Genomic DNA, 13,999 nt, shown 5'->3' on the forward strand with positions numbered 1-13,999 from the left:
TCATATGTGACAAGGTTTACAACTCTAGCACAAAAATTATCAGTATTACCTCCCTTGAACTTAGAATTTTTATGGAAAAAAAAATGTTGTCTTTTTTTAATAACTTCTTTATTTCCTAATGTATCTACTTCAAACTTCATAATATGTTTCTTATTATCACTTAACATTTTTGAGAAGGTTAAATACTCTAGCAAGACTATTTCCAAAATTATGTCCCCCTTGAACTTAGATTTTTTTCGAGAAATTGGTATTTTTCACTCCACCTTCTTCATTCCTTATAGGATTTACTTTAAAATCCCACATTGTAATAATATGACAAGGTTGTATAAACATAAATCCTTACTAGGCAGGGAAACTTAACACATTACTGTGATATAGACAAACTTAGAACTCAAAAGATATAAGTTCATTCATGTCATTCATTCACTGGTAAAATTGAATGGCCAATGGCCCATCAGAATGTTGCTGGGGTTCTAACCGGTAGGGGACTTATGGATTGCTTGCAATACTATGATAATTGCTTGTTTTATTTGTTTTACAGTCAAAAATTACAGATGAAGCAGCAAGTTGCTGATACCTTCCTTGATCAGTTCCAGTTAAAACCGGAAGAGATACGGTCTCTAAGGGGAGCTAAATCTGGTGCACTTTCACAGGTTTAATTACAAATTCTTTTATTTGTTGTTTTTTCTTTTTATAGCATACAGCTCAGGGTTGACTCATTTAGTTTTAAAATATAGTAAACCCTTTACCTGCTGGAACCATAAGTGATTTACCTTTTTCCACCATTGAGTATATAGCTAAGGCTCTATACTGTAAAATAGCTAAAAAAATTGTACTTTTGATTCTAAAATCTCTAAAACTTTGAATTGACTGTTTCAAATTCAAAGCTGGGCAAATTTATTGCGCAAACTCAGCAGGGTTAGGTTAAAAATAATATTGTCATGGACGGAATGAGGATTTATGGATTAAAGCCGGTGTACTAAATGATAGGATTGGTGAAAAATTCTTGAAATACTGTAACTGATGAAAATCTAAATCTGTTGTCAGTTACCTCTGTTGGAGAGAACACCAAATTTATTTGCATTTGGTTTTCTAGTGACTATTTTTGGCTTGGCATATATTAAAGTCGGTATTTAAGTCATATTTTTGTGCTTTTATAAGTCCAGTATTAGTGAAAAATTTTCACACGATTAAAATAATTATTCTGGAAAATCAATGTAGCGAATAATCTGAAATTTGCACAAGTTTTTGTTCTAGACTACATCAAATTAAACATAAATCTTGAAAATTATTTCTAGGTTTTAATCAGTTGGCAATGACTCCAACTAATAAAAAGTGAAACAACATTTGTTTGTTGAATAAAATTTGAATATTTAAAAATTTCAGGATTTTTTCCAAGCATTGTCCAGGGTAAAGCAGATACATACTGATTGTAAAGTGTTGTTAAGAACCAATCATCAAACAGCTGGGTAAGATTGCATTGTCATTGAAAGTATTATGTAAATAATATGATACATGTATTGTGGAGTGACAGACCCACATGCCTATTGGACAAAGTGCCATGGCAGAAAATTCTAAATTCTAATAACCCTGGATAAGTAAGGATTTTTGAAAGTATCACTAAACACAAAGTCAGTAACAAACAGGCAAATTGCTATCTTAAACTATGCTTTTTTACTTGAAAAAAAAATATATTCAGTACACAAAAAGATTTTCAAAAAGATTCAGTTGACTTTGGTTTGTTGTAATACACTTTGTCTAAAAGACACATCGGCTTATCCTCTCTGGTAACACCAGGTGTGAATTTGTCAAGAGCAATTGCTTTCAGTTTTAACTTCCTAAGTTTAGCTTGATTTAAGCATGTTTGAACCAGTCATGTAAATGAATTCAAGAAATTTACCAATTCTGTTGTCATGTAAGGAAACATGGTTGTGACCCTATGTTCTAATCGATGATACCTGTAATAAAAAGCAGAAATTTTTTATTAATCCTCATGGCACAAAATTTTGTTGCTTTTAGTTGTAAGAAGTTAATTTTTTAGTACAGACTCTTTTTAAGGATATTGTATGTTATGTAGAAAGAACACATTTTTGTCCCATGCTGAAATACAGTGAGTGGTGTTTTTTACCAGTGAGTGATATTTTGACATTGTTTATGCATTGGTTGTTGTAAATGTTAGAATGTGGTCTAGAAAATCAGGAATGAGGATTGAAAGTCTGTTTAAGTTGTTAATTTAAACTATACAAATTGAACAAAACAGTGGTTAAAAATGCTGTCATGCTTATGTGCTCTTTAAATACATCATTTTTTTAGTTCTTAATAAGCTCATGTGTTATTTTTAGCTTGGAGATAATGGAGTCTATGGCATTACACCAGGAGTCATCTTATGAGAGGCTATACAGATGGTCACAAAGTAAGATTTTTTTTAGCATAAGAGAGGTGTTATTCTCTTCTTCTCCTCTGTAATATTTATAACAATATATATTTTCAGTTAGTTTATCTTATCAGCTCATCAATTGAGCTAAGCTTATTGATTCATTTTGGGAAGTTATCAGTCACTTTAGAAGAGGAAAAGTAGGAGGAAGAAATAAGTGTTCCAAATGAAGTACCAGCACAGCAAAAATATGTGGCTAGAAAAAAACAGAATAAACTAGACATGCATATGAAACATTGCCTAAACAATAATCTTTACAAATTGTCACTTCAAGATGATTGAAAATATTTCAATAAAATGAATCTTGAGAAAAATATACTAAGATGTAAGGAAAAGTAAAACGTTTCAAGATTCAAGTAATATTTTACATATTATGTGTGATTATTGACTGATTTTTCAGTATTTACAGCTATATTTCTACTGTATATACTACTGCAGTAAAGGCTATTTATGCATATTTTGACCACTTTTTGGTAATTAACGTGGTTTGTAAGTGCCAATGATAATGTGTAAATTGCTTCCTTTTGGTTACTTTACAATATAACACTTTCAAATACATTTTAAAAAATTTCTTGAAAATTAGCTAGAATCTGGAGGCATGCTGCTTTCAACTGATAAAATGTTTTCATTTGAAAACTTAAGTGTCAGAAAGTTCTATAAATTACATAAATATTGATATGTTCTTTGATGCTAGATGAATGTCGGATGTTGACCGGAGAAGCACCGGACATTTCACCGATCCTTTGTCAGGCATTACTCGCACTACAAGACAGACCTGTACTGTTCAGGTAAGTGAATAAGTCAGTTTGTTAAAAAACTTTGCTTTAAGGTTTGTATCTTAATGTTTTTTTGATTGAATTTATCAATCAAATTTAGGAAATATTGTTAAACCTTTTATAATTATATTCAGAATGATAAACTGAACATTGAGCTTTATTACAATCAAAGTTTTAGCTTGATTGTAGTCACCTTGAAGTTTATTTGAACCATTTCTAAGTTTACTTCATAAACTCTTGTCATTCTAAATGTCTTAAATGAACATTTTTCAATCTGGACATAAACATTCATCCTTTTTAGGGAGAATATCAAAATAAGTACTGGCTGAATAGCAAAAAGTGCAGACAATAATCAGATGGCCATAAATACCAGCTGTTCTTGGTCTGCACTGGACACATGGGTATATTCAATTGGCACCAGCAGGTTAAGGATTAACTCAGAAGTAAGCTGCTGAGAGGGGATTCTTTTTTTATTGCCTCAACGATAAACAAGTCTGCTAATGTTTTGTGTTTCAGATACACATTAGACGAGTATGGTACAGCAAGACGTACTGCCGTTGTCAGGGGTTTGATTGATGCTCTGACTAGAGGAGGTATTTGTCTCATTCTTTATATATAACATATAGGACTGAAGTTTAGTTAAAGTACTTACAGTTATGTATATCTCACTGATAAGTTTTTTAATACAAGAAACAAAATGTTATCAAATATCTTGAAAATTTACATAAATGTAAAAATATTTGTCATATGCATTAAGGGACAAATACATTAATCTTTTATTAGCTCACCAGAGCCGAAGGCTCAGGGTGAGCTATTTGTATCAAAGGGGGATGCTCCGGTGTCCATCGTCATGCGTCAACAATCGTCTTCTTCTCTGAAACTACTGGGCAGATTTACTTCAAATTTGGTCTGTAGCATCTTTGTGACAGTCACACTTGAATTTGCTCATATCATTCCAATTGGCCCCTTTTAGGAGTCAGCAGAGCTAAAAATAGAAAAACCTTTAAACATCTTCTTCTACAGAACTAATGGATGGATGATCACCAAACTTTGTCTGTAGCATTCTTGGGTAGTGTCTTATCAAGTTTGCTCATATTAATTTGATTGGCCCCTTTTAGGGGTCAGCAGAGCTAAAAATAGAAAAACCTTTAAACATCTTCTTCTACAAAACTAATGGATGGATGATCACCAAACTTTGTCTGTAGCATTCTTGGGTAGTGTTTTATCAAGTTTGCTCAAAAGCTAAAAATAGAAATACCTTTAAATGCCTATTTCTAGAGAACTAATTGATGAATGATCACCAAACTTTGTGTGTAGCATTCTTATGTAGTCTTTTATCAAGTTTGCTAATATTATTTTGATTGGCCCCTTTTAGGGGTCTCTAGGACTAAAAATAGAAAAACCTTTAAACATCTCCTACAGAACTAATTGATGGATGATCACCAAATTTTGTTTGTAGCATTCTTGGGTAGTCTTTTATCAAGTTTGCTCATATTAATTTGATTGGCCCCTTTTAGGGGCCGCTAAAGCTAAAAATAGAAATACCGTTAAATGTCTATTTCTAGAGAACTAATTGATGGATGATCACCAACCTTTGTCTGTAGCATTATTGGGTAGTCTTTTATAAAGTTTGCTAATATTATTTTGATTGGCCCCTTTTAGGGGTCTCTAGGGCTAAAAATAGAAAAACCTTTAAACATCTTCTCCTATAGAACTAATTGATGGATGATCATCAAACTTAGTAGGTAGCATGCTCAGGTAGTTTTTTATCAAGTTTGCTCATATTAATTTGATTGGCCCCTTTTAGGGGCCGCAAAAGCTAAAAATAGAAATACCTTTAAATGTCTATTTCTAGGGAACTAATGGATGGATGATCACCAAACTTTGTCTGTAGCATTCTTGGGTAGTCTTTTATCAAGTTTGCTCATATTAATTTGATTAGCCCCTTTAAGGGGCCGCAAAAGCTAAAAATAGAAATACCTTTAAATGTCTATTTCTACAGAACTAATGGATGGATGATCACCAAACTTTGTCTGAAGCATTGTTGGGCAGTCTTTTATCAAGTTTGCTCATATTATTTTGATTGGCCCCTTTAAGGGGCCGCTAAAATTAAAAATAGATATACATTTAAACATTTATTGCTACAGAACTAATTGATGGATGATCACCAAACTTTGTCTGTAGCATTATTGGGTTGTCTTTTATCAAGTTTGCTCATATTAATTAGATTAGCCCCTTTTAGGCCGCTAAAATTAAAAATAGAAATACATTTAAACATCTTCTCCTACAGAACTTATAAATAGATGATCACCAAACTTTGTCTGTAGCATTTTTGAGTAATCTTTTATCAAGTTTGCTCATATTCATTTGATTGGCCCCTTTTAGGGGCCGCTAAAGCTAAAAATAGAAAAACCTTTAAACATCCACTTCAGAACCAATTGATGGATGATCACCAAACTTTGTCTGTAGCATTCTTGGATACTCTTTTATCAAGTTTGCTTATATTTATTTGATGAGCCCCTTTTAGGGGCCACTAAAACTAAAAATAGAAAATAGAAAAAACCTTCGAACATCATTTCCTACTGAAATAATTGAAAGATGATCACCAAACTTTGTAGCATTCTTAGGTAGTCTTTTATCAAGTTTGCTCATATTAATTTGATTACCTTGGTTTAAGCTAAAGTTTAAATACCCCAGGTCATTGCATTTTTTCAAATTATTGTTTAAACATATTCTACATGTATGCTCAAATTTAATATTAGAATATATTGACATAACACTGAAAAGCAGTTGTTTCTGTTGAGCGACTCAGGGCCATCATGGATGATGGCCCTCTTGTTTTATACTTCATAATAAAGTGTTTCAAAGATGATTTATTTACAGTGATTGATATAAATGATATCAAAATGATATCTTACATAGAGTTTTCAATATTCTTCCATTAACCTATAGTACATATTTTAAGTCCTAGTTTTCAATTACTTCATTGGTTTAATCACTTTTGTCTTACTTTGCCCAAATTTGATTCCTATAAGATTTGCTCATCATATCAGTGCACCAAAAAGATATTTGTTTACTCTAAAGTATGATATGAAGTAGAAATGACCCTTGAAGTATATTTGTTTCAGGTCCTGGTGGTACACCACGCCCCATTGAATTACATTCCCATGATCCTTTGAGGTATGTTGGAGATATGTTGGCATGGTTACATCAGGCTACAGCCTCGGAGAAGGAATATCTGCAGACATTATTGAAAAGATGTGAACGTAAGATAAATTTTCTGATGAATTTAAATTAATTATTGAAAGTTGAAAAGAAAAAACTGTCAAAAAATATGTATGTTGATAGTGATATTGCTTGCAATATTCCAAGCATTATAAGTACATGATAAGCAAATATAGCGCAATTTTGAGCGTATTTTCAAATGATATCAAGTGGTATTACATGGTCTATAAATCAAATGCAAGTTACATGATTATTACGATTGATTATGAAGATATATGGATGGCCAAACATGCAATATCACATTTTAGAGACTCATTCTATACTTGTTGAAAGAAATATAAAAGAACCAAAGGTCTAACCACTCTGGAGAATTTACCCTTACCATACTATATATCTTAATTGGACTTATCCATCTTTCAATCTTGACAACACTTTGTTTCATGTTTAAGAAAAATTTCAACTTATGCACTGACCGAATAGGAAATAGTGAAGACTAGCTGCAAAGGTATGCTAGCCTGGCTCTATACTGGTACGATAGGACTCGTTATTATTGCAGTAAGAATTTTGAAAACCGCATAAATCTAGCTTATAGTGATATGTTAAAGAATGGCAAGAAATTGTAAGATTGAATAGTAGGAGTTTTTGTCTTTTTTGTCTCTCACAAAACAGAGGCTATTAAGATATGTCAGGGGGACATGCGGGATGTAAATAAGGACGTTATTCATGTGACAGGAGGTAACAAGTGGGGCAAAACATCATGTATTATACCATATAAGCTTTGTAATTTACCTCTCCAGATTACGTTAGGCACTTCTGTAAACTTTAATCATTTTATTTAACCCAGAGACACATTATATTTTTGCTTTAATATTTTGCTTTATTAAAAAGTTTTATATTAATGGTTTTGATATTAAAGGTTTAGAAATGAGTTCTAGATTGATAAAATCACGCTTTATTTCTTTCTGGCTTTTCTTTGTGATTTTTATTACTTATATTTTCTGGTTCTAATTGTATATGCTGAACAATTCTGAATATGTTTTACCAATTTTCTGTCATTTTGAATAAACAGCACTGCAGTTGTAACAGTGATAGAAGCAAAAACTTTAACATTACAAATTATCATTGACTTTTTATCCTTCTCAGATTGTGAAGTTGGTTGGAACTTTTATTAAAATAGAACAAGCAAATTTTGAGTCAGAATCCATAAAAATTGGTTAGTCCAATTGCCAACATTTGAAATGATTGGGGAAACCAGTGCAAATATTTAGATAAATCAAAATACTGACGGTAATGGAGATCAGCAAAGCGTGAATGTAAAAACCCAATTCATGACACCATGACAGAATAGAACAGTCAAAATCAGTGGCAAACTTTATGGCATCTGCTTGTAGGCAGAGAAGCTCTGATAGCAGTCAAATGTGAAAAATACCTCATTTTAAAATATTCATAGGCCTATGATTTGCCTGATTTTTATATATTCTGAAATGCATATACATGTAATAATATCAGCTATGCAGTATTCATTGGTTTAGAAGCAGGTCAAGAGTTGTATTTCAGTTTCTGTAGAGTGATATAATTCTTAAGACCATTATAGATATAAGAAAAAATCTGTTTTAAGCTCATCTGCTATTCAATTCTGTAATTTAATTTTATTTTTAGTCTTCCTTAAACATTAGTCAAGATTAGATATTAAATGATTATATTTTTTTGTAAACCAATATTGTAAGGTTTCTATATATACTTGTATTTGATTTTAATTCTATTTTTGCTTAAAAAGATACCAGGATGAAGTTTAACCTTATGATTTCTCAGACTTAGTACAAATAATAGCCTAAAAGCTTTGATTTTAAACAAATGATATAGTCTTTAATGTTTTCCAATCTCTCAAATATATTTTTATACCTCAACATTAATAACTATTGACAGTTCTATAGAATTGGGAAAAGCTTAAGTGATTTTTGGCTATCTTTTTCAATGTAACTTGCTTAAAACTTAAGTCACTAGTAGACCCCATGTATACATTTTCTTTTCAACAGCATAAAACAAAACAGCAGGTTTGTGATAAGTCAAGTTTTTTCAAATAAAAATTGATGATTTTTTTTACAAACATTTCTAATCATACATGTACTTACTCTTTTAACAGGACTTTAAGTTTTGTTTGCTTGGTCTGAAATAATTTTCCTTAAGGAAGAAGGACAATTTCTAATTTTAGTGATTTTATAAAGCATCATTATGTTGAAACTTTATTATGTTTTATATATTAACATAGCATAAGATTGTTTATTCTCAGGCAAAAGAGTGTCCCTAGTTCCCCTGTTAGAAAAAAAGAAGGGTCAATGCTTATAAATTTCTCTGTGATTTCCAACTTCTTTTATTAAGGTTGGCAAGAGGTTGAGTGTACATGCATTTTTGCATTTTTATACGCCCGTTTGAAAAACGGGACGTATTATGGGAACGCCCCTGGCGGGCGGGCGGACAGGCGGGCGGGCGACGTCCAATTTTGTCCGGAGCATATCTCCTACATGTATGGAGGGATTTTAATGAAACTTCATAGAAATGTTCACCACTATGAGGAGCAGTGTCGCGCACATGAACCAGGTCTCTAGGTCAAAGGTCAAGGTCACACTTAGAGCTCATTGAAAAATGCTTGTCCGGAGCAAAACTTCCACATGTATAGAGGGATTTCAATATTACTTGGCACAAATGTTCACCATTGTGAGGCGGAGTGTCGCGCGCAAGATTCAGGTCCTTGCGGCGAAGGTCAAGGTCACACATAGAGGTCAAAGTTCAGATAAAAATATGAAGATGTGTATATGGACCATTTAGTCATCATTTATTGAGGGATTGTAACACAAATGGTCATTATCAAGACTATGGCTGTGATACATATAATTTAGGTCAATATATACAAGGTCAAGGTCACTAAAGATGATAAAATATCCAGATTTTGTCCGGAGCATATCTCCTACACGCATGGAGGGATTTTAATGAAATTTCATAGAAATGTTCACCATTATGAGAAGCCATGTCACGCACATGAACTAGGTCTCTAGGTCAAAGGTCAAGGTCACACTTAGAGCTCATTGAAAAACGCTTGTCCGGAGCAAAACTTCCACATGCATAGAGGGATTTCAATATAACTTGGCACAAATGTTCACCATTGTGAGGCGGAGTGTCGCGCACAAAAATTCAGGTCCCTGCAGCCAAGGTCAAGGTCACACATAGAGGTCAAAGTTTAGATAAAAATATGAAGATGTGTATAGGGACGATTTAATCATCATTTATTGAGGGATTGTAACACAAATGGTCATTATCATGACTACGGTTGTGACACATGTACTTTAGGTCAATATATGCAAGGTCAAGGTCACTAAAGATGGTGAAATATCCAGATTTTGTCTGGAACATATCTCTACATGTATGGAAGAATTTTTAATACTTTATGGAAATGTTCACCACCATGATATGTATTGCTCCATGCATGATCCAGGTCTCCAGGTCAAAGGTCAAGGTCACACTTAGAGCTCATTGAAAAACGCTTGTCCGGAGCAAAACTTCTACATTCATAGGGGGATTTCAATATAACTTGGCACAAATGTTCACCATTGTGAGGCTGAGTGTCGCACACAAAATTCAGATCCCTGCGACCAAAGTCAAGGTTACACATAGAGGTCAAAGTTCAGATAAAAATTTGAAGATGTGTATAGGGACCATTTAGTCATCATTTTTTGATGGATTGTAGCACAAATGGTAACTATCATGACTACAGGTGTGACACATTTAATTTAGGTTAATATTTGCAAGGTCAAGGTCACTGGAGATGATTAAATATCCAGATGTTGTCCGGAGCATATTTTCTACATGCATGGAGGAATTTTAATGTTACTTTTATAGAATTGTTCACCACCATGAGACGTAGTGCCCTGCACATGAACCAAGTCTCTAGGTCAAAGGTGAAGGTCACAGTTAGAGCTCATAGAAAAACGCTTGTCTGGAGCAAAACTTCTACATGCATAGAGGATTCAATATAATTTGGCACAAATGTTCATCATTGTGAGGCTGAGTGCCGTGCATAAAAATTCAGGTCCTGCGACCAAGGTCAAGGTCACACATCCTGTGCATATCTTCCCTACTGATTTGTTTTAAGGTTCATTTAACAACACAGTGCCAAGAATAATAACTTGCTTGCTAGATAACACTTATCCATAATGCCCCCATCTCCATCTAAAGCTTTCGTAAACGGGCGTATTTTGTGACTATGGCACCCTTGTTAATTCTATGTTGTTTAGTATTTACAGTGTTTAATGTTTGCAATAATAACTATAACAAAGTCCATGTAAACTTTTTTCAGCCACTGATGACACAATTCAAGATATCCTTGGGCATATAACTGAAGGTGTTTGTCGACCGTTTAAGGTATGGCTCTCACATTGTTTCTTCAAAGAAAGGACTTATCGATAATCCATCTCTGACAAAGATTAAATTGTCATTTGAGCCGCGTCACGACAAAACCAACACAATGGGTTTGCGACCAGCATGGATCTAGACCAGCCTGCGCATCCGCACAGTCTGATCAGGATCCATGCTGTTCGCTTACAAACCCTATAACAAGTAGAGAAAATGATAGCGAACAGCATGGATCCTGATCAGACTGCGCGGATGCGCAGGCTGGTCTGGATCCATGCTGGTCGCAAATCCATTATGTTGGTTTTGTCGTGACACGGCTCATTTGTCTCTCATTACTTATTCATGTAGACTAATTAGTCGGTCACTTGAAGTGTTAGTGGTAATTACTGGTTTGTGGTTCAGGACAGTGGGCAAGGTTGACTGACTGCCTTGCAATGACTACACAACATGTGATAAAATCTTCGTAGAAATACGAAACAAAAGTACTTAACAAATAAAGCACGGACCTCTCAAAGGAACATCTTATATAAGATAATAAGGGACAGATTCATCTTTTATAATACATAGTAAACTCCGCTGGTAACGAACTCATTGGGACATTCAAAATCTTTTTTTATATCCTGAGTTCCTTGTAAACATATAGCAAATTAGTTCCTTGTATCAGGAGTTTTTATAGCGAACAGATTTACATATAACAAACTGATTGTTTACCATCGTCCTCCATTTGAAGAGCATTTGATTAAGAAAAATAACTCATTTGGGTTCGTTATTGTTGTCTCCTTTACATTGATTCAATAAAGATAAAAGAAATAATTACAAATTTTTTTTATGCCCCCGGGCATATAGTAATTGAACCGTCCATCCGTCTGTCCGTACGAGGTTAACGGCAAGTTGGATTTTTCTAAAGTTCTACCTGTACCAATGGTTTCTTAGTTTACACACTTACTAATCAATACAAAGTACATGATCTGGTCAAGTTACATAACTATGGCTTCCATATTTACCAAGTTATTGCCCTTTTCAGCACTTAGAAAATGAATAATGGTTAACCTAAAACGGCAAATTGGAAATATCTTAAGTTCTATCTATACTAATGGCTTCATAATTTCCACACTTACTTATCAATACAAAGTACATGATATTGCCAAGTTATATAACTGTGTCATCCATATTTCCCAGTTATTTCCCTTTTTTCACTTTGTCTGGTTAACCTATTTCGGCAAGTTGGATTTATCGTAAATTTCTCTTAATTGCTTAATTTATTTAATGATATCTTGCATATTTGGTAGGTGGATACCTTTAATGGTCCTCTAATTTTTTGTGGAGTAAGTGGTCTCTAGGGTCAAGGTCAAGGTCACTGGTTTAAAAAATAAATTTAAACATTTTTGCTCATACAGCCTTTATTTTTTGGTTGATGTCTTTAATGTTTAATATAAACATGCCAAGGGAGGTCCTACTTCTTTGGGTATAGTAAGGGGTCATTTGGGTCAAGGTCAATGTCACCAATGTCGAGGTCACCAATGTTAAAAATAGATTTTTACATTTTTACAGGTGTATTAACCATATTCTATACACAGATGTCAGTTATACTTGATAGGAACATAAAATTTGATGGAGTTAGTGGTCAGTTGGGTCAAGGTCACCAGTGCTAAAAATAGATTTTTACACTTTTGCTCATACAGCCTTTATTTATTGACAAATATATTTCATATTTGGTAGGAAGATAACTTGCATGGTATTCATCCTTTTGATTGGGGTAGGGATCAGTGGGTCAATGTCACTTGTGCTAAAAATAGATTTTTACACTTTTGCCCATACAGGCTTTATTTATTGACAGGTGTATTTCATATTTGATAGGAAGATAACTTGCATGGTATTCTTCCTTTTGATTGAGTTAGGGATCAGTGTGTCAAGGTCACTAGTGCTAAAAATAGATTTTTACACTTTTGCCCATACAGCCTTTATTTATTGACAGATATATTTCATATTTGGTAGGAAGATAACTTGCATGTTATTCTTACTTTGGATGGAGTTAGGGGTCAGTTGGGTCAAGGTCACAAGTGCTAAAAATAGATTTTTACACTTTTGCCCATACAGCCTTTATTTATTGACAGATTTATTTCAAATTTGGTTGGAAGATAACTTGCATGGTATTCTTCCTTTGGATGGAGTTATTGGTCAGTTTGATCAAGGTCATCAATGCTCAAAATAGATTTTAACATTTTTGCCCATACAGCCTTTATTTATTGACAGGTGTATTTCATATTTGGTAGGAAGATAACTTGCATGATATTCTATAGGTGTCAGTAGGTCAAGGTCAAGGGTGCCAAGTATAGATTTCTTACATTTATATATATTTGATAAAGTTGAATATTTATCACTTCACAAGTCATAGCAATGACTTGGCAACTTATATATTTCACAATTACAAAATGCCATGACTCTGTCAAGCTATATAACTTGTGTTTACAATTTTTTGGCAATATTTCTGTCCATAACTGAGCGAATGGGTAAACATTTTTATGCCCCCGCCATGTAATGGCCGGGGCATATAGTGTTACCCTGTTCCGTCATTCCGTCCTTCCGTCCTTCCGTCCTTCCGTCCTTCCGTCCTTCCGTCCTTCCGTCATTCTGTCATTCCGTCATCATCAGTTTCCGTTCATTATCTTAAGAACGGTTGGACATATTCAACTCAAATTTGACATATGGATATGTCATGAGAAAATACAGGTCAAGTTCGAATTTGGTCATGGTTCGATGATTTTTGGCAGAGTTATGCCCCTTTTACTCTGAAAATAATATGAAATTTCAGTTTCCGTTCATTATCTTAAGAACGGTTGGACACATTCAATTCAAACTTGACATATGGATATGTCATGAGAAAATACAGGTCAAGTTCGAATTTGGTTATGGTTCGATAATTTTTGGCAGAGTTATGCCCCTTTTACTTTGAAAAAAATATGAAATTTTCAGTTTCCGTTCATTATCTCCCCAATGGTACAACACAATCAACTCAAACTTGACACATTGATATGTCATGAAAAAATACAGGTCAAGTTCTAATTTGGTCATGGTTCGATGATTTTTGGGAGAGTTATGCCCCTTTTACTTTGAAAATAATATGAAATTTTCAGTTTCCGTTCATTATCTTCCTCAA

The 13,999-nt window shown here is 33.6% G+C and overlaps 1 protein-coding gene across 2 annotated transcripts in view; it reads left to right on the top strand.

Annotated features, from left to right (window-relative positions):
* Window positions 1–13,999, top strand: part of LOC132753380 (conserved oligomeric Golgi complex subunit 6-like) — a 31,946-nt gene that overhangs the window by 10,412 nt on the left and 7,535 nt on the right. The window contains exons 5-12 of one of the 2 annotated variants that reach the window (XM_060743836.1): window positions 542–653; window positions 1,387–1,469; window positions 2,343–2,413; window positions 3,129–3,222; window positions 3,727–3,803; window positions 6,339–6,476; window positions 7,105–7,170; window positions 10,787–10,851. In XM_060743836.1, coding sequence (XP_060599819.1) covers window positions 542–653; window positions 1,387–1,469; window positions 2,343–2,413; window positions 3,129–3,222; window positions 3,727–3,803; window positions 6,339–6,476; window positions 7,105–7,170; window positions 10,787–10,851 — 706 coding nt within the window. The remainder of the gene's footprint in view (window positions 1–541; window positions 654–1,386; window positions 1,470–2,342; window positions 2,414–3,128; window positions 3,223–3,726; window positions 3,804–6,338; window positions 6,477–7,104; window positions 7,171–10,786; window positions 10,852–13,999) is intronic. The other variant, XM_060743837.1, reaches the window with a different exon arrangement.

The sequence above is a fragment of the Ruditapes philippinarum genome, unplaced genomic scaffold (assembly GCF_026571515.1).
Source record: "Ruditapes philippinarum isolate M1 unplaced genomic scaffold, ASM2657151v2 ctg4_1_1_1_1, whole genome shotgun sequence".
Lineage (NCBI taxonomy): Eukaryota > Metazoa > Mollusca > Bivalvia > Venerida > Veneridae > Ruditapes > Ruditapes philippinarum.